The following is a 27,810-nucleotide window of genomic DNA, read 5'->3' as shown; positions in this document are numbered from 1 at the left end:
TTTCAGTCTGTTCCTCCAACAGAAACATGTGGCTGTATAGTTTGGAAATGACTCTGCAACTCAGAGAAAAGTGTTGACTGTTTACTTTCAGTCACTGTTACTAAAAGACAGTTTTCATGAGATGATCCTCAACATGACTAAACATCTGGACGGTCTTGTTCATAAAGATGCCCCCCCCCCCCCCCCCCTCCTCCACCTGAGTGTTGATAAACAGGTAAACACTTTCACTTTCGTTAGGTTTTTAGAAATCTCCCACTGACTGAGGTCTACCTGTGCAGGTGTCGGCTCTTTCAGGTGATCTATTAATTTATGATCTATTTAAATTCCTACTCTGTCGTCTTCTTCTTTGGTGTTTAGTGTGTTATTGTTGTTATTATAATTATTTATCTATGGTCGTTTGGCGACATTAACGTGACTCAGTAATGTGGATGCTGTTATTATCTGTATGAAACATAGTCTTTATTTCTATTCTTACTAGAACAGTCCAGTCTGACTGGATTCATTTCTTACCGAAGAAAACTCAGCCCAGTGTTTTTGTATCTGTGATTCCTAAGTGGATTTATTAACATTTATTTGGCTCAGACTGTGAAAGTCTGAGTTTACAGTAAATCTAAAAATAGGCTGTAAAATAGGCACGTCTGTGCGAGTTCCTGTTTGATTGGCACTTCTTCATTGTTGTCATTACGTACATTACATAATGTTACGTAGGTTATGTCCTTAAGTTTAAGCACAGCTACTTGGTTATAGTTAAACATTGAAACATCTCGATTAGGGTTAGGCATTAAAACGAACAAAAGTGTACCTTTATATCAGTTGCTAATGCTAATCGCTATTGACTCTCGTTGCCTTCAGTAGGCTCCTACTGACCTATATACTGTAAATAGGACTGATGTACACTGATAATGCCTCTTCAATAGTAAGACAACAGAACACATCACGTTTGTTGGGAAATGAGGTTCACCCTCTGTATCTATTTTGTGCTTCGAAAAAATCTTATTGTAAATTTACTAAATTTTTATAAGGCAAAATAACTTAATGTGGTTTGTTTCATATCTTTTGTCACAGAATTTTGCCTTCCTACCTAACCCCTCATATACGACATCTGTGCCTCCTGCAAAGCCCTGATGTTTCCAACGATGGATGCTAAGGACACAAAGCTCATCACTGTTCTTCAGAACCCTGAAAGCCACAGAGCGGAAATCACTGGGAGCTTCGCTGGGAGGTCCACTGGGGACAGAGTTGGAGGCATTGCTAGAGGCATTGCTGGAGGCATTGCTGGAGCCATTGCTGGATTCAGTGCTGGGGGCACTGTTGCTGGAGGCATTGCTGGATTCAGTGCTGGGGGCACTGTTGTTGGAGGCATTGCTGGAGGCGCTGCTGGAGGCGTTGCTGGAGTCATTGCTGGATTCAATGCTGGGGATATTGTTGCTGGAGGCGTTGCTGGATTCAGTGCTGGGGGCATTGTTGCTGGAGGCGTTGCTGGAGTCATAGCTGGATTCAATGCTGTGGGCATTGTTGCTGGAGGTGTTGCTAGAGGCATTGCTAAAGGCATTGCTGGAGTCATTGCTGGGGGCATTGTTGCTGGAGGTGTTGCTGGAGTCGTTACTAGAGGTGTTGCTGGAGGCGCTGCTGGAGGCGTTGCTGGAGGTGTTGCTGGAGGCGTTACTGGAGGTGTTGCTGGAGGCGCTGCTGGAGGCGTTGCTGGAGGTGTTGCTGGAGTCAATGCTGGAGGTGTTGCTGGAGGTTTTGCTGGAGGTGTTGCTAGAGCCACCCGTGGAGCCATCGCTGGAAGACCTGCAAGAGGCAAAGCTGCAATCATTTGGTGTTTTAAAATCTTTTTTTTAATAAACAGTAACTTCAGTTGCTTGAAAAATAAATGTCACTGAAGGAGATCCACACAGAGAGAAAAACAAAAGAGCTTGTTATTGATTGGGTCTGTATTTACTGTATTGGAGACACAAATGAAGATCAGAACTCAGGGGGACATAATCAATTTTTTTTTTCTTCAAACTGATGTTAAACTAAATCTGTAATTGACTCTAGATGAACGATTTCTTGAACGAATGAAGAGTTTCCAACAGACAGCATGTACATGGCAGTGCACGTAATACTGATACTGTAATCTGCACTGTACAACTGTGGCCAGGTGGTGTTTCCTGTGTTTCCTGTAAATGTGTCATGTTTAATTGTTGTGGGATACAGTGCTGTCAAAGTCTTCCAGTACAAACATTAAAGTACAAACTTTGAAACATATCCAGTGTCTTTCAGTCTGTTCCTCCAACAGAAACATGTGGCTGTATAGTTTGGAAATGACTCTGCAACTCAGAGAAAAGTGTTGACTGTTTACTTTCAGTCACTGTTACTAAAAGACAGTTTTCATGAGATGATCCTCAACATGACTAAACATCTGGACGGTCTTGTTCATAAAGATGCCCCCCCCCCCCTCCTCCACCTGAGTGTTGATAAACAGGTAAACACTTTCACTTTCGTTAGGTTTTTAGAAATCTCCCACTGACTGAGGTCTACCTGTGCAGGTGTCGGCTCTTTCAGGTAATCTATTAATTTATGATCTATTTAAATTCCTACTCTGTCGTCTTCTTCTTTGGTGTTTAGTGTGTTATTGTTGTTATTATAATTATTTATCTATGGTCGTTTGGCGACATTAACGTGACTCAGTAATGTGGATGCTGTTATTATCTGTATGAAACATAAAGTCTTTATTTCTATTCTTACTAGAACAGTCCAGTCTGACTGGATTCATTTCTTACCGAAGAAAACTCAGCCCAGTGTTTTTGTATCTGTGATTCCTAAGTGGATTTATTAACGTTTATTTGGCTCAGACTGTGAAAGTCTGAGTTTACAGTTTGAAGCCAAAGATCCTTTTCTGTACGTTTATATTCTGGTTAAAAACGAACCGGTCCACACGGACCCCCCTCTCTGTTCAGGCTTGGTACGGTCCAAGTGAAGAGGCATGCGCAGTAACCATAGCAACGCTGTCAGTGAAAACAAGAGGCCACGTGTTTTTCTGGACGTTAATAACATTTAACTCAGTAATTCATGTTTTTAGTGTAAAAGATTTCAACTTTTAAGGACAATGCAAACATGAACCTGTAGCCTACGCTGATCAAACATCACATGTGATGAGCAGTAAAACATTTGGGACTAAGGTTTAAGAACCGTGCTCTGGTGCCCCTGTTAGGCTCCACCTCTGGACCAAGACACTGACTTCTTGTTGAATGGACACAAAACCTGGTTGTAGATTTGGTTTTTAACTGATGTGTTTGCTGGACAAGCATCATCTCTTTGCTTTCACTTCTGATTTGTGTTCAGATAAAATCTGCTTGTAAACCTGGTTGTTCCTAAATCAGGACAACTGACTGTGTTTTGTTTCACATCTCCTGCCTCCACAGAAGGTTGTCTTCCTCTGTAACCACTCACTCTGAGCTCTGGGTCTCCTGCAAAGCCTCCGTTATCTCAAAGATGACTACTGAGACCATTGACAGCATTGTGGGCATCTCCGGGAACGTCACAGACATCCCTGGGAACGTCACAGGTGTCCCTGGCAATGTGGCATTTGTCCCTGGAAACGTGGCCGATATCCCTGGCAATGTCACTGGGATCATTGCTGGTGTCACTGTGGGTATAGTGGGCATTATTGGGATTATAGTGGGCATTGCTGTGTGCATCAGGAGGCTTGTTAGGGATGTCATTGCCGTCATTAGGAGGGTTGCTGGGGATGTCATTGCCACCATCAGGGAGGTTGTTGGGGGTGTCATTGCCACCATCAGGAGGGTTGTTGGGGGTGTCATTGCCGCCATCAGCAGTATTGTTGGGAGCATCATAAGTGTTGGTGGGGGTGTCATTGGGGGCATTACTGGTGTTATTAGGAGGATCCCTGGGGTCTTTCGAAGGGCTTTTGAAAGTATCTTTCCTTAGCTGAATAACACAGTAATTTTAAGTGTTAAAGAAGCGTGAAAGACAGACATCACTGAGAGTGAGACAGAGGACAGCCTGTCATCAATAACTGAGTCTGTAAGTTTCCATGTGTTGAACAATTCTTCTGTTCAAATGGTAAGTAAAGGAAAAACATCAAACCTGTTTGAAGAGAAAGTGTCGATTTTAAACAACAGTGCAGTTTATGCACAGAACTCACCCATCCATCCATCCATCCATCCATCCATCCATCCATCCATCCATCCATCCATCCATCCATCCATCCATCATCTGTACCCCCTTTGTCCTAACCAAGGTAACACTTAACAGGTTAACAACATAAGCTTAGAAAAACAGACTAAATTTGCTGAGGAGAATAAGGTTAAGCAGGATTGTCCATGGGCCTAGAACTTTAGTGTTTGCAAAACTCTGTCACAGTAAGAAAATTCTCTTGACCATGTTTAGGGTTTTGGTGACTGCTGTTGTATATTTCATTGGGTTTTATATGGGAATTGTTGCACCGTTATCATGTTCCGTCAATACTGAGTCTTTGACTGTGTCTGCTAAACTGAATATATTGAATATAAAGCCTTCAGGATATTACTGGACCTTTACCATCCCTTCTTACTGATCCCCAACAACCTGCCCTAAACACAGCCCACACATTACATCAGAAACCTTAATCCCATAAATGTGTTGTATATGACTGTATAATGAGTCAAACTGTATCATACTACACAGAGTTCTTATGATTTTTAAAGCCTGAATAGTAAAATCCCATCAACATGCTCTGTGTTATCAGCTCAGTTATATATTGTCAGAATAGGCCTTAGTGTAAACTGATGCTAAAGAGTTAATGACATTTTTAATTCTATTTTATTAACTAGTGCTCAGCAGCTACCAGGGTGTCACCAGGGTGTCACCAGGGTGTCACCAGGGGTGTCTTCAGGGGCATCTTTGTTTAGCTGAATAACACAGTAACCTCGGAGGCTAAAGAAGCCTGAGAAGCTGGAGCAGACCCACACAGACAGAAATAACAGTCAGTATTTATTGGAGACAAATGAAGGTCCAAGCCCAGAGGGACATGATGTGTTTTACTTTACGTTAAACTAAATCCATAATCGACTCTCAATGAACAGTTTGTTGAATGACTGAAGAGTTTAACCCTGTCCTGGGTTTTAACTTCTGGACTCCATCTTTAGGGGGCTCAGCCCATCAGCAGGTGACAGCAAGAGAGATGGGGCTACTGGGTATAAAGACCTTTTACAATAGGCCCACATCAACAAAACAATCTAATGGAACATGATCAATGATGATAAGTGGATGAATCGTTTTCATGGGTCCTTCCACATCTACCCATATGGACGAGCTGCCCTTCACCCCCCTGTTTAAATCTGCCATTTCTGAGGCCGACATGTTTCTAACAGACTGAACAATCACAGGTTTCAATATCATACAGCTGGTTAGAAAGGACCTTTTGTCGTGGCAAAACCTGTTGGATGATCAATAAAGAGAGAGCAGACAGACTGTCTTTTTCAGGATATATTTCTTACAAGAATGGAGCAGAACAGAATAGAACAGTCAGTCAGAGTCTTCCCCAGTTGTTCCCCAGGTGTTCCCCAGCTGTTGCCCAGCTGTTCTCCAGCTGTTGCCCAGTTGTTCCCCAGTTGTTGCCCAGCTGTTCCCCAGGTGTTCCCCAGCTGTTCCCCAGTTGTTCCACAGCTGTTCCCCAGTTGTTCCCCAGTTGTTCCCCAGTTGTAGCCCAGCTGTTCCCCAGCTGTTCCCCAGCTGTTCCCCAGTTGTTCCCCAGCTGTTCCCCAGTTGTTCCCAAGTTGTTCCCCAGCTGTTCCCCAGTTGTTCCTCAGTTGTTGCCCAGCTGTTCCCCAGCTGTTCCCCAGCTGTTCCCCAGTTGTTCCCCAGCTGTTCCCCAGTTGTTCCTCAGTTGTTCCCCAGCTGTTCCCCAGTTGTTCCCCAGCTGTTCCCCAGTTGTTCCTCAGTTGTTCCCCAGCTGTTCCCCAGTTGTTCCCCAGTTGTTCCCCAGTTGTTGCCCAGTTGTTCCTCAGGTGTTCCCCAGTTGTTCCCCAGTCACTCAGCTCCTATCAGGCTGAGGCCTCTACTTATACAGACATGCAAAGTAAATGCAAATGATCATTGACATGATCAGATAATTGAGTCTGTTCTTCCCTGTTGTTCTACAAAGTGATTCCCTAATAAGGCTGTATTCTAAAACTCTATATTCTCATTGACCCTCCATTAACCCTCCATCCTGGGCCTGCTCTGTTATACAGGTCCCTTCCTCACACCTGGGGTCCTAAGGAACCTTTCTCCCAGATCCTCCTCACCAACATCCTTGAGAACCCTGTGCCCCTTAGTGTCAGACTGTACTGGGTCAGGAAGAACATAAACATCAGATATGATGATGAAAAACACATGAGCCTTAGTGAATCAACCTGTAAATGAAAACCTGTGGAACCTGAAAAACCAAGAACACAGTAAGAAACAATAACAATCAATAATCAATAATCAATCACTGAAACTAATTTTTCCTGTGTGTAAATGAGAGGGACTCAAGTAGAACGGTGAGGTTACAGGGAGCAGAGGTGAAGAAGGTGGAGGATTTTAAGGACCTAGGGTCGACAGTCCAGAGAGTGTGGACAAGAAGTGAAGAGACGTGTGCCAGCAGGTTGGAACAGGTGGAGGAAAGTGTCAGGTGTGATGTGTGACAGAAGAGTGTCTGTTTTATGACTGTGGTGGCCTCTGCTACCCACTACGCTGTGGTCTGCTGGGGAGCAGGCAGCACAGACCAGGACAGGAAAAGACTCAATAAGCTGTTCAGGAGGGCCGGTTCTGTCCTGGGCCGTCCACTGGACTCTGGAGGTGATGGGTTAGAGGAGGATGTTGGCCAAGCTGACATCCATCAAGGACAATACGTCTCATCCACTGCATCAGACAGTGGAGGAGCTGAGCAGCTCCCTCAGTGGAAGACTGGTAGACCCTCCATGTAGGAAGGAGCGGTACCTCAGGTCTTTCATTCCCACCGCTGTCAGATTATACAACCAGTCAGTCTAACTGTGCACGTAGAGGTTTTTCATGTTAGCTGATCTTGTGCAGGTTATTTTAGACATAGTATGGACAGTGTTCTTATTTGTAAAATGTTTAATCTCTGCACACTTTTTATTTTTCATTCTTTGCACCTCACTGTGGGATCAATAAAGACAATAAAGAATGATCTTATCTTATCTCATCTTATCTTAAAAGAAGAAGAAGAAAGTCTTTTTTCCACCCCACTTTCTTCAATAGAAACTTAGAGGACTAACTGAGCAGGAACTTATGTGACTCATGTTTCCTGTGTCTCTGGGTGCTGAGGCCCCTGGTTCCTCACCCTTATTTATTTATAGCGGCAGATGTGGGCGGGGTCAGGTATGTTATATGTCCAGACACGTTCGGGTCCAGAACTTTCCTGCTGCTGCATCGAGAGCGGTCGTAGTGTCTCCCCGTGTGTCCCGGTGTGTACGTGAGTTCACATTAATGTCTATAGTCAGGAACCGTGTCACCGTGTTTGACGTTATATTGTTGGTTTATCTCGATATTGACGCAGTTCGATCCACAGAGTCTGTGTTTACTGTAAATACGTGATACTGATGCGGGTCTGAGGGTGACACGGGTCTGGATCTTCACCCCTCTCCCGTGTCACCCTCAGAAATAAATCAGAAAACAACAGGTTTTCGTTTTGGTCGGAATCTGTCGCAGTTTAAAATAATTACTACAAGTGTGATCAGTTATTTTATTGGACTGAACTCCAGCGTAAACGGTTCGTGGGTTAGTTTTCATTAAGACGGCGGGTTGCCAGGTCAGGACAGGAGCGTGTCCACACATTCCGGACTGAGCGTCTGTCCTCAGCTGATCTTCCACCATCGCTGACTGGAAGATTCATTTTAGGCTTCATGTCCGACTGCATTTGGGTTTTCAATTTGCCGCCCATGTGCACGCGCATGCGTGGGCCAACCTTTACTGTCATTGGTGGATGGCCGCAGGAAGTGACGCACTTAGTCTGGGCGTCGCTGCTCAGGGTGCTGTGTGTGGAGCGCGTCGTTTATTTAAGCAGCAGAGCAAAGAGGAGGAGGACCTCACACACAGGCGGGGTTAAATCAAAACACACAATTTATTTACAAATATATAGACTCATACAGTCCAGCCCGAAATTATTCATACCCTTTGCAAACTGTCCAAAGTTCTATACCAGTCCAAATAGTCCAAGCTGTTCCACAGCGTCCTAGTTACCTGGATTCATTGGGAACAGCTGTGTCAATCAGCTCAACAGGTGGAAAACAGAAGCTCTCTGCTGCTGGTTTGTGGACAGTCATGGCTAAGACAAAGGAGCTCACTGAGGACCTGCGGCTGCTCACAAGTCTGGAAAGGGCTATAAGACCATATCTAAATGTTCTGAAGATCCAGTGGCTACAGTGCAAAGTCTTATTAAAAAATACAAGACGTTCTGCGCTGTGGAAAATCTCAGAGGACGTGACCGGAAGCCAAAAGTGACACCTGTGCTGGCCAGGAGGATAGTGAGAGGTACAAAAGAATCCGAGGATCATCACCAAGGCCATCCTGATGAATCTGGGCTCTGCTGGTGGCAACATCTCCAGGCAGACAGTCCAGCGGACACTGCACACCGCTGGGTTCCACGGACGAAGACCAAGGAGGACACCACTTCTCCAGATAAGGCACACAAAGCCCTTGGCCTTTGCAAACGCTCATCTGGACAAAGAGGAAGACGTCTGATCTTCTGTTTTATGGTCAGATGAAACAAAAACTGAACTGTTTGGCCACAGTGATGTGGCCTTCATACGAACACCGACCCCCCTGTCAAACATGGTGGTGGGAACCTAATGTTTTGGGGGTGTTTTTCAGCCGGTGGACCAGGGAACCTAATCACAGTAAACGACACCCTGAAAAAGGAGCAATACATCAACGTCATCATCAACATCAGGCAGTCTGCAGAGAAACTTGGGCACCAGTGGACATTTCAGCACAACGACCCAAAACACACAGCAAACGTGGTGAAGAAATGGTTAGCGGACAAAAACATTAACGTTTTGCAGCGGCCCAGCCAGAGTCCGGACTTAAATCCAGCTGAGAATCTGTGGAGGGACCTAAAGATCGGGGTGATGGCAAAGAGACCCTCCAACCTGAAAGAGCTGGACCCCATCGCCAAAGATCAATGGGCACAAATACCAGTGGAGACATGCAAACAGCTGGTCAGCAATTATAGGAAGCGTTTGATTGTTCAAATAGTGATAAAAGTCAGAATTTGCCAGGGGTATGAATAATTTCAGGCTTGACTGTATATGTATCTATATATTTATTAATAAATTGTGTATTTTGATGTATCTAAATAAAAGTTCCCCTTCTCACCCCTATGTGTGTGTCTTCCCCAATCTCAGGTCATCTACCAGAGGCCTGGGAGTTTGAGGGTTCTGAAAGGACACGATCTCAGATACAAGCGGCTGAAATGAGCTTCCTTGGCAGGGTGGCCGGGCGCTCCCTTGGAGAGGATGAGGAGCTCGGTCACCCTAGGGGGGCTCAGGGGGGTATCCCTGCTTAGGCTACTGCCCCCATGACCCCGCCCCAGATTAATGGAAGAAGATGGATGGATGGATAAATGTCCACATCTGTACAGTCCAAAAACATGTATGTCAGGTTGATTGGTGACTCTAAATTGCCCATAGGAGTGAGTGTGAGTGTGTGAGGTTGTTTGTCTCTATGTGGCCCTGTGATGGACTGGGGACCTGTCCAGGGTGGACCCCTGCCTTTCACCCAGGGAGGGACGAGGACGTTTCATGTTTTTTGTTCTGCTGGTTGTGAATGACTCTGTAGGAGACTGTCACTGGGCTAAGAGACGTCCGGTGTTCCGGATTCATTTGTGGTGTGTTAACTGGTGACACATTGGCTTTTCAGGACCCATCATCGACAAACAAATAAATAAACAAACAGTCTGATCGCATTGTCTCAATATCAGCTTCATTTCTCCTTATATTTTTAGACATAACCAAAAACAGTCCACAGAGGTTCATTACAAAAAGCAAAAACAAGCTCCAACTGTCACTTAATCATGGAGGGAAAGTTATATTGTGACTTTGTTCTGGGTAAATCAGACTGTGCTGCATTTAAAGAAACTAGATTTTTTGTCTACTCCGTCCCCACAACACAGTTTACCAGGTAAAATGCCATTAAAAGGACTAAAACAAAATAAAATAAAACCCACAGCATAAGAACCAGAGTTTTCAAAGTGCTGTAGGGGAGTAATCCATCATATTGGTAGAAATGACATACCAGAAGAAAGAACAGTCTGAGGCTCATATTTAGTTTCTATTTCACCTTCATATCTTGTTTCAGTACAGACGTTTAAGAACAGTGAGAATAGTTAGAGTGAACATGTGACACGTTGCCCCATCAGGGGGTGAGTTGTCACAGCATGTGGGGTAAAATGTCATGCTGGATTTTAACAACAGATAAAACAAAAATCAACGTATTATTGTCTGTTTGTAATACAACTTCAAATTCAGGACATTCAGCTACAGAAAAAGGTGATTGATCAGTGGACTTGGATAAATCCGGGACCACACAAACCAAGTCCAACCTCACTAGTCAGACTCATCATCAGTCACAGTCCTGGCTGATATAAGCTGCTTTGCCAGGGGTGCCCTCTTCATGAGTCAAATGGCTCCACACAAACCAGACCTGATGAAGAGCCACCTCAGATTTTCTCTTTCTTCTCTCACCTGCTTTCTGCTACTTTGGTATTTCAGACTAACTGGCAACTCGTCTGTGTGATTACAGGGAAACGTGGCCCACACTGCTGTCTTTGCTGAAGTTAGCTGTATCTTAGATTAGATTAATGCAGGACATTAACTGAAGTATATCAACACACTATGTTCTCTCCTCACAAACTAGGATTGTAGTCCCACTATTAACCATGTGATAACTAACCCATGTGACAGTTAGACCCTTACAGTGATAGTTCAGATTGTTTATTAGTCCACAAAGAGGTGGATTCATGTTGACCCTGTGCTCAAACACTGGGCTGATGTGATTCACTCTCTGAAGGTTGATGAGTCGTCTAAAGGACGACAGTCTCCCTGTGGACAGTAAGGACAGATAAACCTTTAAGAGGTGACACTTACCGGCCTCACAGACGGTTTCACAGCCAAAACAACCTCAGTTGTCTCCACGCTCGCCGAACACAGCAGATGTCTCATTTGAAGCACGTGGGTTTGCTCAGTGATGTAAAATACAGCTGTGGTGAATATACACAATACGTAGATGCACAGACACACAAATATTGTGTTTCTCTAACTTTGATATGAAAAGTGTACTAAAGTTCATCTGGTCACGCTTTGACACAGCACATGCGAAGTTCTCACTTCAACTTTACATCAGAATAAGTGTTTATTTCCTGGTTTGTCGACGATAAGCCACGCCCACCAACAGCTGGTGTCCCCAGTTAACAGACTTTACTGTTTTGCTCCCACTTCTGAATTTCATACTAAAACATAACAAAAAGATTGTTTTATCTTTTGGAAGCTGATTTAAATTAAAAAAACAAGCGTAACAAATCACAGCTCCGTGTTTTTATTTGTGTGAGTATTAAAAATAAGAAGTGAAAATGACTATTTTCACCATAAACAGCGACCCTGGGGCCAAGTCCATGAGGGCTGCAGTGAAAAACCATGTCAAATAAAATCTGGTTGTAAACCTGGTTGTTCCTAATTCAGGACAACTGACTGTGTTTTGTTTCACATCTCCTGCCTCCACAGTAATTTGTCTTCCTCTGTAACCGGAAAGCCCCCGTTATCTCATCTATCTCATCAGGTGCATCGCCATGGACACTTGTGACGTTCTCGGGGAGGCCCAGGACGCTGGTCCCAGTGACATCGCCATGGACACCTGTGACGTTCTCGGGGAGGCCCAGGACGCTGGTCCCAGTGACATCGCCATGGACACCTGTGACGTTCTCGGGGAGGCCCAGGACGCTGGTCCCAGTGACATCGCCATGGACACCTGTGACGTTCTCGGGGAGGCCCAGGACGCTGGTCCCAGTGACATCGCCATGGACACCTGTGACGTTCTCGGGGAGGCCCAGGACGCTGGTCCCAGTGACATCGCCATGGACACGGACACCTGTGACGTTCTCAGGAATCCCCACGATGCTGTCGGTGATCTCAGTATTCATCTTTTCATCTTACTGGGACCAGCATGGTTGGCAATGTTCTGACCATCGCTCGAGGCATAGTAGGCGTCATTACAGGCATCAATCGCACTCGTAAAGGCCGTACTACTATTGCTACAGTCATCATAGTCATCATTTCGGGCGCCTGGGGTGCCGCTGTGGGCGTTAAGGACATCAGAAGAGGCGTCAGGGGCATTTTTGGTTAGCTGAATAACACAGTGACCTCAGATGTTAAAGAAGCCTGAAAAACAAAATGAAGGTCCAAACCCACAGGGACATAACGTGTCTTACTTTCTTCAAACCAAGGTTAAATCTGCAAATGACTCTAAATGAACGGTTTCTTGAATGAATGAAGAGTTTCCAACAGAAAGCATTTATTTCTGCAGGTGCACTAGTTATTCATCTTGTTTTGAGATGCAGTTGTTAACAATGGGAAGAAACGGGTGAACACAGACACAGCTTCCTCTGATAGGGCCCATTTCTCTGGTGACAGCAACAAGATGAGCTGCAAACAGTTTCTTAGGTCACAGAGGAGTTTTCATTGTGGAAGCTGAAGGGCTCAGGTTAAATCTCAGTGAGCCCATCAGAAGGTCAGCTTTTTAAAAAAAAAAAAAAAAAACCAAGCCAGAGAATTTTATAGAAAGAACAAACATCTTCATCTATTTCTTCTTCTTCTTGCTCTTCTTCCCACCCTCTCCCTGCTGAGAGCTGCTGTCTCCTCCTCCACTCTTCTGGGTGCGAGTCTTTAGTTTAGGGATCATCTCCGCCACGTAAAACATCACGTCCTTACCTGAGGCAGCACAAAGAAACAAGAAGATTTTGTTTCAGTTAAAGTCCAAAGTCTGGTCGGGGTCTGGGTGGATGATACGACCTCATGTTACCAAAACAAAACCTCATTTCCTTTTTGCACTTATGACGTTACATTGTGCACTTTGTCTGACCAATGGTACGATGTGACCTGGTGCCTTTATTCTAGTAGAACCTAATTAATAATATGAATTTATTATATTAATATTAATTTATGAACATATTTATTTATTTAATCAAATCCATTATTAAGCTTCAAAAACTGTGGCAAACATGATGACTTGTCCTAAATGAAGTAACAGCAAATATAAATACAGCTTCATCATGTTTGTGAGTCATTTGTTTTGGATGTTGTTCCCTTTGAGTTTCTTCCACTTTGCATTTTGCAGTTATGTTCCTTTGTGTTCTGTAAAGCACTCTGAACAGCTTTGTGTAGCACCATGTGTAGACGTCACCCTGCCTTCATTTATCAAAGTGATTTGCATTTTTAATAAAGTTTCAAGTCTCTACATGTCTCCATGTTTTCTGGTCTCTTTCTTGAAATGTGCCAGTAGAACAGTCCCAGTCCACAGCACCTAGAGTCCTTCCAGAAGTACAGTCTGATGTTCCGCTCATCAAGGTGAGCTCCACCTGTGTCTGGTATAACCCGCCCACACTCTGCCTCTGATTGGCTGATTCTAACCCACCAAACCAACAAAGGCAACAGGAACCAGCCAATCAGAGGCAGAGTAAACCTTTGTCCCTGTACCAGTAGCACAGAGAGTAAGTACTGTGTGTATTAGTACTTTTCCTCTGCTCCATCTCTTTAACCTTACTGTTAATGTTGTCACAGGGAACATAAGCGTCCACAGTGTCAGAGGAAACAAACAGGGTCCTGACTCCACAGCTGCTGTGATGGTGGACGACAACCGTCTTCTGGCTTCAGCCTCTTCTGAGGCGTTAAAGTACAGTAGGACAACTGTGTTCTGCTACAGAGTGTAGGACTTACGGGAGGAGAATTTGTCCTGGCAGAAGCTGCCGTCGTCCTGCTTCAGCTGAACTCGGACACGACCTCTGAACTGGACGTCCCTGTTCCACTCCCGGGGGTGCATTTTGTTCTGGAAGGTACAACTGACGTGTTTAAACCCCATGAGATGTGTGTGATGTTTGCTGTCATCTTTTTTTCAGCCTTACCTCCACGTAGACGTTCATCCCTGCAGCCGTCAGGACGTCTCTGATCTCGGCGCAGGACGGATTCTCCACAGCCTGCGGACACACAACAGCTCCTTGGTACTGCCGTCTCTTGATTACATCAATGTGTAAAGAGAACTCCAGTTTTACCCACGTTTGGTCCAGCAACAGCTCTAACCCTCTGACTTTTGTCAGGTCTCATTTCATTTATGCAGGACTTTGGTTTGGGATCAAATACCTGCACAACTACTGACACCAGCCTGAGCTGCGTCCAATCAGCTTTGGATCACATGAAGGTTCAGTTTCCATTTTCACACACGTTAAACTGAACTTTGTCCAGCGACTATCAAACTTATTCACATCGTAACAGTCGGATGATGACGAAGCATCACCTTCTCTGAGGGGATCCTCCGTCCTTCAGCCAGAGTCTTCTTACTGTTGATGTAGACCGGGTAGACACAGATGAACCTGAAACACGTTATAATGTCAAATACTGTCATTCTCAAGATTGAACATGTTCTTATCTATGTTGTCTAGAAACTGTCTGACATCAGTGAAAGGTTCCAGCTGTATTACTGTAAGAGGGATTCCCAACCTGGGGGTCGAGACCCCTCCTATGGGTCAGATGATAAACCCAGGGGGTTCAGGAGATGCATCATGGGATATGTTAATGGAAAAAAAAAGTAAGTTGGGATAGTTTTACCTTTTAGCGTCTGCAAAAAGCCCTGAAATGAGTCTGAGTCTAACAAAAGCTCTAACCAACCAACTGCTTTAAAGAGGTCAGTTTTCCTGAGGGCTGGTCAACAGGCTTCACTTGAGGAAATGTTACAGCCCAGTGACCTTTGATTCAGTTGCTTTGTGAAGCTCTGTTAGTTTCTGGGTAAATCCTACGTGCCAGGCTTTTACACGTCATGCTAAGAGGCTCCTTGCAGGCCAGACTTCATGCACAACGAAGCCTTTTTAACGTTTGGTAGTTTCTGTCACAGATTTCATTTCTTCCTCAAAGATTTTTCAGAAACGAGAATTAAACGGTAGAACCACGTGAAAAACGTTGTATTAAGGTGAACAGTTGTAAGTCGGTTTAGCAGAGAGTTAGCTAACCCCACGATCCCCCGATTCCCCTGACATGAACCATGTAAACAAAAAGTAGGTTTTTTCGTGGAATTAAAAGCTAAAACCAAAAAGAAACGCGTGCCGAATTGAAGACTGGTCCTTTCTAAAGACAAACTGACTACATTAAGAACCGGTAAGCAGGACACACTGGCAGCTGCCCAACTTGTCCTTAAATTCACAGTTTTTACATGAGCATTTTACAATGAGTGCGCTAAGCACCGTTAGCTTTAGCCTAGCCGGGCTAACAGGCTAGCTTGTACAGACTCACCTCTCTTTATCAGCGGGGTTTTGGGTCAGATGAGCCATTGGTGCCGTCGAATCAGAACCGAACACAGCGACTCACGGCAGCGTTTGATTTGTGGGTCTTTATAAAACGTTTCAGTCTCTGTGCTCAACGCGCAGCCATATGGCTAACAGGAGCGCTTCATTACCACCCCCGAGTACACCGGTCAGCAGGGAAGAAGGCGGAGCACCGCCCAGCCGGAGAGAACAAAACTAGTGCCAATAATCCGAATTAAAGCCGATAATATTTAACTAGAGCGGGAGCTAACACCAGCTAACAACTCTTAGCTCATTTTAATAGAACACACATGTAGATTAAAGGTGTAGAAATAGATAACATCTGTATTTCAGCTATGATAACATAGAAAACAGTAGCTGAGGAAATCACTTTACAGTCATCTCAAGGTGGTGGTGGATCCAGTGTTTGTTGTGGTTGTTTAAGGAAAATGCTAATTTAAACGTGTCAATCAGGCATTTCTCGTTCACCGTCCTGACGTGATCATCTCTGCTGGAGTAAAGAAGCTGCAGGGATGAAAGGTGATGCAGGTTTTATCCAGATCCTTTACTGAGCGAAGCACAAAGCGTTCATCTGAAAAAAGTAACACTTCTTACACACAATGAACTTCTTATTGTTCATCATCTATATTTGATTGTTTTTATTGTTATTGTTATTGTTTTTGTTGTCTATTATTTCATGCCCCCATGTCACCACCCGCTTTCGCGTTGCAGTTCACTCGGTGTCCACACGGTGTCGCTCGCTCACCGAGTCTGCGCACTGCTAAAATTCCCGGATGTTATTGTAGCAAGCTCTTTTAGCTAATCGGCTAGCCGCTGCGACGCCGCCGTCTTCTGCCGCATCGGGGACTTTCGACCCTTTTGACTCCCTCGGCCAATATACGCGACTTTTTAACGTTTGTAACTGAACATTGGTGATTTATCATGATAGATGTTGACTGAACGCTCTTTAATTTTAGGTCTTATCACTGATTTTTGAACCGGTTTGGCGGGACTAGATCGGGTTAACAATACGACGACGAGCTAAAGGCTAACCCAGCTAGCGGCGACACTCAGGCCCGTTTGTTTCTTCAGGTAGCTAACTTAGCTTAGCAGGCTGCCGCGGCTATGGAAGACAAATCTTTCACTAAAGAATTAGACCAGTGGATCGAACAGCTAAACGAGTGTAAGCAGCTCTCGGAAAACCAAGTCAGGACACTCTGCGAGAAGGTAAGTGGGTTACCAGAACCGGCCTTTTATTCTGACTCGGCCTCGCGTTCAGTGTGGCCTAGATTACGAAGGCGGCTCCGACTAATTTCTGGGGTAGAGTAACGATAAGGCTGCTATTTTCGACCAGTCACCCCGAGGTTGTCAATATATCTCAGGTTTGTTGTAGCTAAATAATCATTCTAGCGTGACACTTTCACGTAATGCCCAGTCCTGTTCTTTAAACTGCACCGATGTGATCGGGTAGTGGTTCTCAGGACGGGCAGGCCCAGATTTCCCATCTTTTACATCTAATTCAGCAAATAGACGGAGCCTGCTTCACTGCAGGTTTAATAGCTGGGCTGCGGTTACGCACATACCAGGACTCAGAGGTTAAATCCTGTAGTTTTACATGTTGGGTTTGTGTCTAAACAATCATCTGTTAGTTAGCGTGCGTGCTGTGTTTGCACCGCGCCCTGCTTTTATCGATCAGCCTCTTTATGGCATGAACCTGTGAGCGTCACACGTCACTTCAGGTGTGTTGCACCATTTAACTCTGCATCATCGACCTTTAATGCTTTCACAACAAATCCCTGCACATCAGGGCTCAGTCATACTGTTGTAAAGGGCCGGACGCTGTTTGTTCTGTGGGAACAAGATTGGTGGTTCCTCTGTGGACTGAATGAATGAAAGAGGATCTTTAAAACCCAGTTTGTTCAGTCAAACGTGACAAATCTCAGCTGACATTATTTTTACTGACAGTCAGCAGGATGTTCTTCATAGGGATGTACCAGTCCCTTCACATTTATCAACAGAAACAGAACTAACCATTGTTTTCATAGTTCACTGAGTGTAACTAGGTTTGCAGCTAAAGATGAGATGAAATGATCGAAACATATGCAGAGTATTTCTCTGTACGACTGATGTTTTTGCATATAGACATGGTTTGGTTGCTCCACATTACAGTGAAATTCAGTATAACAGAAGGTAAAAACGGTCAATATTAACACGTCTGAAGCTGGGGCAGCAAAGTTAGAACATTTAATGTCATAAAGAAGATGGAGCCATTATTTTAAAAGGCTGCAGATTGATTTTCTGTAAACCAATTAATCGACTAATTGTGTCAGCACATAATGAAATGGCTCCAATAATGATCAACGCCTGTCCCAGAGGCAGCACGGTGTTTGGACCGCCTTTTGCTAATGACGTGTTTACTTCTGTGTTGTTTTGCATTGATCACCTCCTTTTCTATTAAATACAAACCGATCATTTTATTAGTACTGAACATCTGCAGCTGTGATCAGCTGTGACAGCTGTGCTGGGGAATACTAATGCAGTAGTAACAGAGACACCACTGAGTGCTGTTTCTGAATTTAGTTTTGTTAGTCAAAATGAGTCAGTCTCCTCAAATATGGTCATGGACTGTTTCTCTATTTTCAGCAACAGTCATTTAGGCATGGCTTCTTTTTAAATGGAGACATTCAGATTTTTCACTTTTACTAGAACTTTTGCCTGTTTATGTCAGTCCTCAAGTCCAAAGTGCAGGTTCTCTTGGGGTGGACTTGAAAATGTGTTTTTTAACATACACATTAGAGCCAACACTTATAATAATTGGCTGAAGAGAAGTTTCTGCTGCTGATGCAGGATGGACCTTTTCATGTTATGTTACTGAATTTTTCTAGTGTATTTGCTTTATCTTGTAACAGGATGTTGGTTTGTGATAAGCTTTAATAGGCTTAATGTTGAGAAGTCATTGTTTAAAAAAAAAAAATCAAATCGGAACTCATGATAGTCACAGATGAACATCCCTGTTTATTGAAGATCTTTTCAGCAACCACAGAGTAAAGTGAGTTTTAAAGTCCAGCTAAACTACGGTGTCCTGTGAGGTCACGCAGCTCCAGATCTCAAAATAACTCGTCAGTCTAGCAGGGGGGCTGTGTCAGACATGAGTTATTGTTCAGGTGTGTTTTAAAGGCCTTATTTAATCTTTGCTCTGTTCACAGTTGTTTCAAAAATGAAGATTTCATTAATGAATGATCTGTCTTTGTTTCCTCTCCAGGCCAAGGAGATTCTGACCAAGGAGTCCAACGTTCAGGAGGTGAGATTTCCCCACCGTGCCCGAGTCTGTTCTTGTCATCGCCTTAGAAAAATCGAGCCCCGACTGGCCGATGGTTCTAGTATGATGCAGCTGTCAGGTCAGCTGCTGTGAGAGGAATTGGATGAGGAAAACATGGACCAAAATACCATCAAATTTGGTGCTTTTCCTCAAGCAGTCTGTTTAGAACAATAATCCAGGTCATCAGTGAAGTGTTATTTCATGTGTGAACTCTGAATACAACAGAAACTGCAGCAGATTCAACCTGTTTGTCCATTTCATAAGTTGTTTTTTTTTGGACATTTTTACAACAGATTAATGACGACTCAGTTGAATAATAGTGAAAATGTCGGCTCCAGTTTAAAACACTGTCTGAAATGATCAACCACAGACAAAAAACTCCAGAAGATGCAAAGAAAAATAGCTGTTGGGATTTCCTCAGCTGAGATGAACAGGAATTTCATTTTGTTAGTCTGAAACAAGCAGAGACAGGACAGAACAGGCTGTTGAGCCTCACGTAGTGAAATCTTCAGCTGGGCGGCTTCCAGACCGCATCAGAACGGGAACTAAAATGTTTTCGTGTAGGAAGACGAGTTAATGTGTTACATGTGAAGCACACAGGTGAAGGTGAAACTGCCTGTACAGTTCAGCAGTGAACAGTCCAAAGATCTTCTGTTGCTGCAGGATGTTTGTGTTTTAGTGAAGTGACTGTGGATGTTGGTTTTCAGTGTCGTCAGAGCAGATTCTGACTAAACCTCCACTCAGCTTGTTTACACTGCGTCTGCTGAGCTGCAGGAACACACACACACACACACACACGTTCCTCTTGTATATCTAGAGGTTGAGTCATGGTACCTTGACTTCTAGTTTTTAGGTCAAAGTAAAAATGTGACCTGCATGAGATACAGCAAATAAAACATGAACGTGTCTGGGATGTTCTCAGCCAGAAATAGTGGTTGTTTCCTGAGCTGCTTCAGCTTCTGTTTATTATCAGTAAGTTGACGTGAAGTTTAAATGGTATGACCCTGTGACACTGTTACCTGTCCATGCAGGTGCGATGCCCGGTGACAGTGTGCGGCGACGTCCACGGTCAGTTCCACGACCTGATGGAGCTGTTTAAGATCGGAGGCAAGTCTCCCGACACCAACTACCTGTTCATGGGAGACTATGTTGACAGAGGCTACTACTCCGTGGAGACGGTCACGCTGCTCGTCACGTTAAAGGTAAACACACCACGTCACCTGACGTTTGTTCCAGCAGCTGACAGGAAACACTTTCCAGCTATCGGCTGCTGCTGCTGCACCGTTTGCATGTCAACACACTCACTTTTAAAGGCTGTGAATCTTTCCTGACAGTAAGTTTAGTCATAAACACATCTAAACTAAAAGTAGGAGTGCTGTCAGTGTGAGAAACACTTAAGTCATGGATTTATATGAACACAAGGTAATAACATTAACTTCTGATGCTAATCTGTGTCCACATCATATTATTGGATTACTGACACCACCAGCATTTCTTATTAGGGTCAGGAAGCTGTACCCTAAACCTGGCTCAGTACCCGTCCTCCTGTCGTCTCCCAGATGTTGATCTGTTCCTCTGTCCAAGGACCTGTGAGGTGTTTGTAGAAAGATGGAGAACTTTGTTGTCACTGTCAACAGAGACATGACTTGTCAGAACCACCTGAGAAATGGGACTGGCTGTCAGAACAAGCAGCTGTGAGCTGTTGGATCAGCCTGAACACATCCTTACTCAGCTGTGACCGACTGTTTGTGCTGATGTTTTGGTTGAATGCTGCAGTCTTCACTTCAGTGCTTGTGGTCTGTGGCCTCTGCTTTCAGTCTGGTTGGATGATCACATCATTGACTGGGAGGTTACTGGTCTGTGCACTGTGTTACAGAGAGTAACACTGGAAATGAAAGACTTCTCCTAAATTATCCTCTGAATGAGTTTCTATGGAGTTGGTGACCTGCTGCTGGCTGACAGTGGAATGTTCCAGTGTTTGGGAGAGGACAGGAGGAGAGGGAGAAGCAGATCGTCACTGGACACGAGATGAACTGGCACCTGTTGGATCATTAAATAATTTTTCAGCCAAATCTTGTCCTTATTTGTTTTTGTTATTCTTTGTCCTTCAGGTTCGTTTCCAGGAGAGAATCACCATCCTGCGAGGGAACCACGAGTCACGGCAGATCACGCAGGTCTACGGCTTCTATGACGAGTGCCTAAGGAAGTACGGCAACGCAAACGTCTGGAAGTACTTCACAGACCTGTTCGACTACCTGCCGCTTACCGCGCTGGTCGACGGGCAGGTAGGACCCAGGAAGCTCTGTTCTTCTTCTGTGAAGAACCTACTCTGACATCTGTCTTCGTCTTCTCTTGGTGTTTTGGTGTCTGAATGAATCTTTGCAACCTGGATCTAGACACCTAGATATTGTTCTGTGGGTGAATTGTGGACGTCTGTGTTCCCCCCTGGTTTGAGAACCACTGTTTTAAATCCATGTGCATGATAAAATTAACTTTTATTTCTTGCTTTGGTTCCAGATCTTCTGTCTTCACGGAGGTTTGTCTCCCTCCATAGACACTCTGGATCACATACGAGCTCTGGACCGCCTGCAAGAAGTCCCACACGAGGTACACACACACACACACGCACATACTATTTTGTCCTCTTTGAACAATGTCAGTGAATCACAGGTTTTGGAAACTTCTGGTTGTCTGTGCTGCAGCCACTTTGTGGTTAAACTCTGATCAAGCCTGTGATATCAGTGAGACTCAGGAGCTCAGACGGTGAAAACAGACCTGGTTTAACACACTGGAGGGTAAAAGGTCAATGTCCTTCACTGTTTCAGGGCCCAATGTGTGACCTGCTGTGGTCGGACCCTGATGATCGTGGTGGGTGGGGGATCTCTCCTCGAGGTGCTGGCTACACCTTTGGACAGGACATCTCTGAAACCTTCAACCACGCCAACGGCCTCACCCTGGTGTCCCGCGCCCATCAGCTGGTCATGGAGGTGAGACAGACACACACACTCGCCACATGTTAAATAAGCTGAACTGCAGTGGCATATAGATCTATCAAACCGAGGACCGACCTGGTACATTCATAGGGAAAACATTGAATAATAAATGTTTAGAAGCATAACAAACCCTGTGGGTTCTCTAGGGTTCAGTCCCAAACTGAATAACCCTTGAAATCAAAGTTAAAGCTGTCCTGTTTACCAGAACCCACTGTGTCCTCAGAACCGACTGGTCCTGAAATGTTTTTAAGCAGAGAGGTACGCAATGAACTTTGTTTTTTCTTTTTCCCCCAAACAGTCTTTTGGTAAACTGCTTAGATTTACTAAAAGAAGCTCAGCCCATCGGTATTTTCTGAACAAAACCCACAGTTACGCTCATAAATAGACATGAGGCATGAACAGTCAAATACCACTTCTGATTACACTGACCTCCTGAAGTACTTCACTGTGGAGTACTTTCAAAGGTGAGTACAGAGAGAAACACAAACTGATAATGGCTCCCACACTGTCATCCTTTATTTTACTGTACGAACAAGTGTGAGCCATTTCTAGTCCCTTAGCCTTATAGTTCATGTTGTAGTGTTCACGTCAGCACCAGCTCCTGGTTTTGGATTTCCTGTAAAATCTTTTGAGTAAATAAAAACCAACAAGCCAACACACACTAACATTTGAAGCTTGTTTTCAGTATATTTCAGTCCAGTTGGCTCTGAGACAAGTGGACTTAAGGATCCTAAAAAAGGCCTGGTGTTGCCATGGCAACATAAGATGAAGTTGAAGAATGCAGCGATTCTCCATCCTTGTTTCCGTATCAGTTTGAGAGGCTTTCCACCTGACGTGAGCACTTGTCTGAGCACAGTTTCTCAGGTTTTAATTAGGTTTCTTTGATTTGTTAGTTTGTGCTTTGTCACATTCAGCCAGGCTGTTTCTATAGCTCTGTGGTTCCTTAGAGACCTGAGGTGATTCAAGAACAAACACTATATGATTTTGTGATTTTCCTGCGTGGTCATCTTGTCAGCCAATAAATAAGTTGTGAAAATGGACTACAGCTCTTCTAAACCTCCAACTCAGGTCAAAACCCCCTGGGTTCAGTCAAGTTAGGGAGACCTGGAGACTTTATAGGTTTTGTTATTTCCCTTTATGATTAGGCCAAAAAATGGCAGAATTGTTTTGGTCATATTTCTTAAATGTTCTAAGAATATTTAAAATACAAGGCTCCAACCAGCAAATGAAGCTTTTGTCAGTATGTAAAGAGCAGCTTGTTTGACCAGTGACAGGTGGTCACATGGTTTTCTAGTCAGAAATGTTTTTGTGAATGTGGCTTTTTCTCTTGAGAACGTCTCCTCAGTCTGAACAGGAATCTTAACTCGACATGTTCTTGTCTTCAGGGTTACAACTGGGGCCATGACAAGAATGTGGTGACCATCTTTAGTGCTCCAAACTACTGCTACCGCTGTGGAAACCAGGCAGCCATCATGGAACTGGACGACACTCTGAAATACTCTTTGTAAGTGTAAAGACATCATGTGAACGTGTTCCTTTAAAGGTCTGGTTGTTCCATGACATGTAAAATGTAAGCACCTCTCATGGCTTTGTCCACATCACAGCTGATGTTCCTCAGACCTGATGTTCTCTCAATGTAAACAAACAGAACCAGATGTCTTAGATCACATCTGGGTCATTATCCGAGCGCTGTCAGAACAGTCAGATCAGAATCCAGATGTTTTTCTGCTGTTTAATCCTGCTGCACTTTAGCAGCAGCACAGTCACGTCCCACAAGCTGATGATGAAGTGACAACCCTTTTCTGTTCCCTCAGCCTTCAGTTTGACCCCGCCCCCCGCCGTGGCGAGCCCCATGTGACCAGACGCACTCCTGACTACTTCCTGTGAATGTCCAAAGCCATCATCCACGAAGCTCCACACCCTGCACCCTCCCTCACCCTCTCATTTTGGATGGAATGAAGATATTCATGATAATAATAATGGTGATACTGTACCAGGGAGAATAGAAACAAATGATTGGCTGATGAATCAAGATTTTTACAAAAAGAGAGAAACTTAAAGAGCGGCCCCCTCTACAGTCGTGTTCTCAATATGCTGTCATTGATGCTGTGCTCCTGGGGAAAAACGTACAATTATGATGACCTGTTTTTCTTTTTTTTTTGTTTATTACATGTATGAAATCGAGATAATAAAACTACCAACGTGGACCAAATGTGCCATATTCTGATCCTTTTACAACAAGTACAACGTGCAAGAATTTTTCGTTCTGTTTTGTTCTGTTTTTGTTTTTTAGACCAGCACTAAAACCCTACCTACCTGACGTCACCACACATCTCATGGCATACAGTATGTGCTTTTTCTGTTGCAAGATCATTTTAAAAACTGAGAAAAATTAAGGAAAAACGTTTGCTTCAAGTAGTACAGCTGTCAGTTTTAGCTGCAGCCGGTGGTCATCTCAGCAAGTATATTACTGTAATTTGAATAAAGACAACAGACGTATGAAATAAAATGTCGTATTGACAAACTACTGAGCTGCGTCTGTGTCATTTCTTCAGTTTGGACTCTTCGGCGGCTGTGATTAAAAATTAGTTGCACTAAGTATTTTTTTAAATATATAGTACATTACTTTGCACTGGTCCCTGACTAAATACCAGATTGTATGTTGTACCATGTGGAAACAAATCTATAGCTTACTTGGACTTCAGACTTTTCATGCTGGCAGAAAATAGTCTGTCACTAAATGTCAGAAATTATTTTACAAATACTGTTTAACCTCTTAAATTAAGACATAAATACCCGGAAACGAAAATAAAGCTTGCCTGAGTAATCCTGGAGCTATCGCGAGAGTTTCCCGAGAAGCGCATGCGTGTCTCCATGTTCGCGTCTTAGCGACCCAACTCGTTTTGAAAAGGGCCACAATAATCTGACTAAAAGCTCCGTAAGTGTGTTAAACTGCCTGTTTTTGTATTTGTCGGGAGGTTCCCTGACTAACTGCTGGCAGAAAACACTAGCGTTTGTTTTGTTGATTGTTAGTTAGCTGTATTTAGCTAATAATAGCTAGCCGCTGTCAGCTAGCTAACTAGCATATTAAGCTAAAAACATTAGCAACAGAAACCGGCTCCTAAAATAAACTTTTAATATCATAGAACAAGTTAAACTTTTGTTCAGGCTATTTGGCGAAAGGTTTTATCCCTGTATGTTTCTCTCACGTGTTGGTGACTGATCCAAACTAATGATTTTCTTAAGTCGATCAGTTTATTTAACCGCTGAAAGAAAATAAATCCATCGTTTCGTTTTTGTCTCATTTTATATCATACATGTGCAGTTTAATCTTCATCGCGACAGTAAAACGCTCAGATTAGTCTCAGTGTAATTTGGTCCAAACACATGTTTTCTTGTTTTTATTGAATTCGTTATTTAAATAAGTCACTATACATAGGTGACATGTTATATCACTTTCTCATTAACAGTGGCAGCTGTGGTGTCATAAATAATGTCCATCAGCAGTGAGTAACAGCTTATGTTATAAGTAGACTGGACTTAAACCTGCAAACAATAGTCCAGGTGGTTCCAGATGTGTAGCTCAGGATGAGACTGAGTAGTTTTAACTGTAAAGTGTGTCTGTTCCACTTAGATTTCAGCTGGACTGAAAATGCTTGCATGTCAAAACTGATGTCATGAAGATGAAGATGAAGAGGATGGTGATGCAGTCGGTCCTCTAATCTCTGTCCATCTGTATGGAGGATGTGGTTCTGCACTATCAGCCTGGATCAGCTGCTGGGCTCCTCTCTCTGGTAGAGAGGACAGAGAAGCTTCTGGAGCCTTTCCGCTGTCGGACTCCTCCAGTGTTCACTCCCTGGTTCCCCACCTCGACCGCAGACCTAAGGTTGCCCATCAGACCCGCAAAACCTGCTCCTGTCATCACTTCTGTTGTCATCTCTGACAGCAGGTCACACACAGAGACAGAAGCCACAGTGACTAAACTCATTTCAGAAAGTGAACTACAGAAACCCAACAATGGCAGGCTTGTCTCTGAGACGCCCCATGACATACCACATACAGGGTCAACTAGAACACCACTTGAAAAAGCACTAAAAAGCAAAGAATACATCCCTCGGGCTTCAAACCACCTCCTCCCAGCATCCCCCTGTAACAAACTGGAGCGAGACATCAGCGGACTGCCTTCTGAGAAGCAGCTCCAGAAAGACAAAGATGGCTTCACTGTCACAGACTGTCCAATCAAACGGTCCTGGAGTGTCTTTACACACGGAGGAGTTTTGATGCAGAGCTCCCAGTCCCTGTCCAAGCAGTTTCGTCACCTGGTGTCCATCCACAGGCTCCACCTCCGCCAGAGGGCCAAGTGGGTGATCTGTGAGCACAACTGTGGTGCGTTCACGGACATCGAACAGGTCAGTGCATTGTTCATAGAGCAGGACTGAGAGGCAGCAGCTGTGCTAGCAGGGAGCTCTGTTAGCAGTTTATGTTTTCCAGACCAAATAACTGATCAGTGAATCCAAAACAAAACATCGGAGGCTGATGGGAATCTGATTTTTGTTTACAGCTAATAATTGACACAGAAAAACAGTGGCAGGAACATTTGCTGGATCCTGGAAGGATTTGGGAAAAATTGTCTCACTCAGCAGGTTTTATCGAGAAAGCTGTACCTGATAAACACATCAGTGTGTGTTTCTGTTTCCGTTTGATGTCCCAGTGTTTGTTTTTCCCCTGAATCTCAGAAACTTCATATTTCAGACTCCATCAGGAAAAATGGCATCTCAGCCTCAGGTTTCATGAGTTTTAGTTTCTAGAGCTGCAGCGATTGATTCATTAACATAACAAGACAATTGTCAATGATGCCAAAATTTCTCTGGCCCCACTTTTTAATTGTGACAGTTTGTTCTGATTTGTCATAAATGATTACAAACTGAAAAGCTTTAGGTTTTCAACTGTTGCATAAAATAAGGAATTTTCTTCTGCTTCATTGTCTTCCTCACCTTACCCTCCTCCTCCCTCTGTCCTCCCTCCAGGTGTGGCACGCTCTGAGCCGGTCCGTCCGGAGCTCCAGGCTGCCAACGTGCAACGCTAACATTCAGAGGGAGCGGTCAGAGATCTGGGTGTTCTGTGACATCATCCACTCTGAGCAGGTAGGGCGTTTCCTGAAGGACGAGCTGCGGCTGTCGGGGAGGATCAGCCTGTCGGTTCGCAGGCTGGGAAACATCTTCAGCATGTAGAGGACCATCCGTCCAAAGTCACTCACACCTACAGATGTACAGTTTTGGATGATATTATTTTTATATTTTGCCTGTAGTAAACACTGGAACCTCAAGGGGGCGGTAACAGCTGCCAGTCTTCCTCTGACTTTTTAATGTAACCTGCTAATCCTGACCTGCATATGTTTGGACTGTGGGAGGAGAAAACCCACACAGACACAGGGACCACATGCAGACTCCACACAGAAAGGCCCCTGGTCCACCTGGGTTCAGACCCTAATCCTGACCTGCATGTGTTTGGACTGTGGGAGGAGAAAACCCACACAGACACAGGGACAACATGCAGACTCCACACAGAAAGGCCCCGGGTCCACCTGGGTTCAGACCCTAATCCTGACCTGCATGTCTTTGGACTGTGGGAGGAGAAAACCCACACAGACACAGGGACAACATGCAGACTCCACACAGAAAGGCCCCGGGCCCACCTCTGTTTTCAGACAGAACCTTTATAATGTAGAACAACTTTGCTAACCACATCCCCAACGTGCCTACAACTGGACTACCTGATATTTCAGTGCTCTTACTTAATTTAAATAAAGTCAAAAGAAATGTCTGATGTATTTGGGTATGTAGACCCTTTTTGTGTTTTGGACTGAGCCACCTTTTTGCAACCTCCCCAGGTTCCTGTGAAAACCTGTTCATAACCAGGGTATTGGTGTGTATGTTCACACAGTCAGTCAGTGATTTAACATTGTA

General features: G+C 44.2%; 4 protein-coding genes across 4 annotated transcripts; 3 read left to right on the top strand and 1 right to left on the bottom strand.

The window, feature by feature from the left end:
• Positions 1-243: 243 nt before the first annotated feature.
• Positions 244-2,253, top strand: LOC117152689 (circumsporozoite protein-like). The gene is made up of 2 exons (XM_033325352.1): positions 244-294; positions 1,066-2,253. The coding sequence occupies exon 2, from the start codon at positions 1,125-1,127 to the stop codon at positions 1,884-1,886; it is 762 nt and encodes a 253-aa protein (XP_033181243.1). The 5' UTR covers positions 244-294; positions 1,066-1,124; the 3' UTR covers positions 1,887-2,253.
• A 10,260-nt stretch (positions 2,254-12,513) lies between these two features.
• On the bottom strand, positions 12,514-15,712 carry srp19 (signal recognition particle 19). The gene is made up of 5 exons (XM_026320845.2): positions 15,522-15,712; positions 14,533-14,608; positions 14,144-14,215; positions 13,959-14,067; positions 12,514-12,953 (listed from the first exon to the last, which is right to left on the bottom strand). Exons 1-5 carry the CDS (start codon positions 15,557-15,559, stop codon positions 12,823-12,825), a joined length of 426 nt encoding a protein of 141 aa, XP_026176630.1. The 5' UTR covers positions 15,560-15,712; the 3' UTR covers positions 12,514-12,822.
• A 627-nt stretch (positions 15,713-16,339) lies between these two features.
• On the top strand, positions 16,340-24,371 carry LOC113138419 (serine/threonine-protein phosphatase 2A catalytic subunit beta isoform). Its single transcript, XM_026320844.1, has 8 exons — positions 16,340-16,759; positions 18,795-18,833; positions 19,883-20,053; positions 20,963-21,136; positions 21,369-21,458; positions 21,677-21,838; positions 23,230-23,348; positions 23,659-24,371. Exons 1-8 carry the CDS (start codon positions 16,658-16,660, stop codon positions 23,729-23,731), a joined length of 930 nt encoding a protein of 309 aa, XP_026176629.1. The 5' UTR covers positions 16,340-16,657; the 3' UTR covers positions 23,732-24,371.
• Positions 24,372-24,697: 326 nt separating this feature from the next.
• shld3 (shieldin complex subunit 3) lies at positions 24,698-27,342 on the top strand. The gene is made up of 3 exons (XM_026321812.1): positions 24,698-24,782; positions 25,479-26,253; positions 26,872-27,342. Exons 2-3 carry the CDS (start codon positions 25,582-25,584, stop codon positions 27,073-27,075), a joined length of 876 nt encoding a protein of 291 aa, XP_026177597.1. The 5' UTR covers positions 24,698-24,782; positions 25,479-25,581; the 3' UTR covers positions 27,076-27,342.
• Positions 27,343-27,810: the final 468 nt, after the last annotated feature.

Source organism: Mastacembelus armatus, chromosome 9 (assembly GCF_900324485.2).
Source record: "Mastacembelus armatus chromosome 9, fMasArm1.2, whole genome shotgun sequence".
In the NCBI taxonomy this organism is placed as follows: Eukaryota; Metazoa; Chordata; class Actinopteri; order Synbranchiformes; family Mastacembelidae; genus Mastacembelus; species Mastacembelus armatus.
The sequence above is the reverse complement of the archived record's forward strand: the minus strand, read 5'-3'. Positions and strand labels throughout refer to the sequence as shown.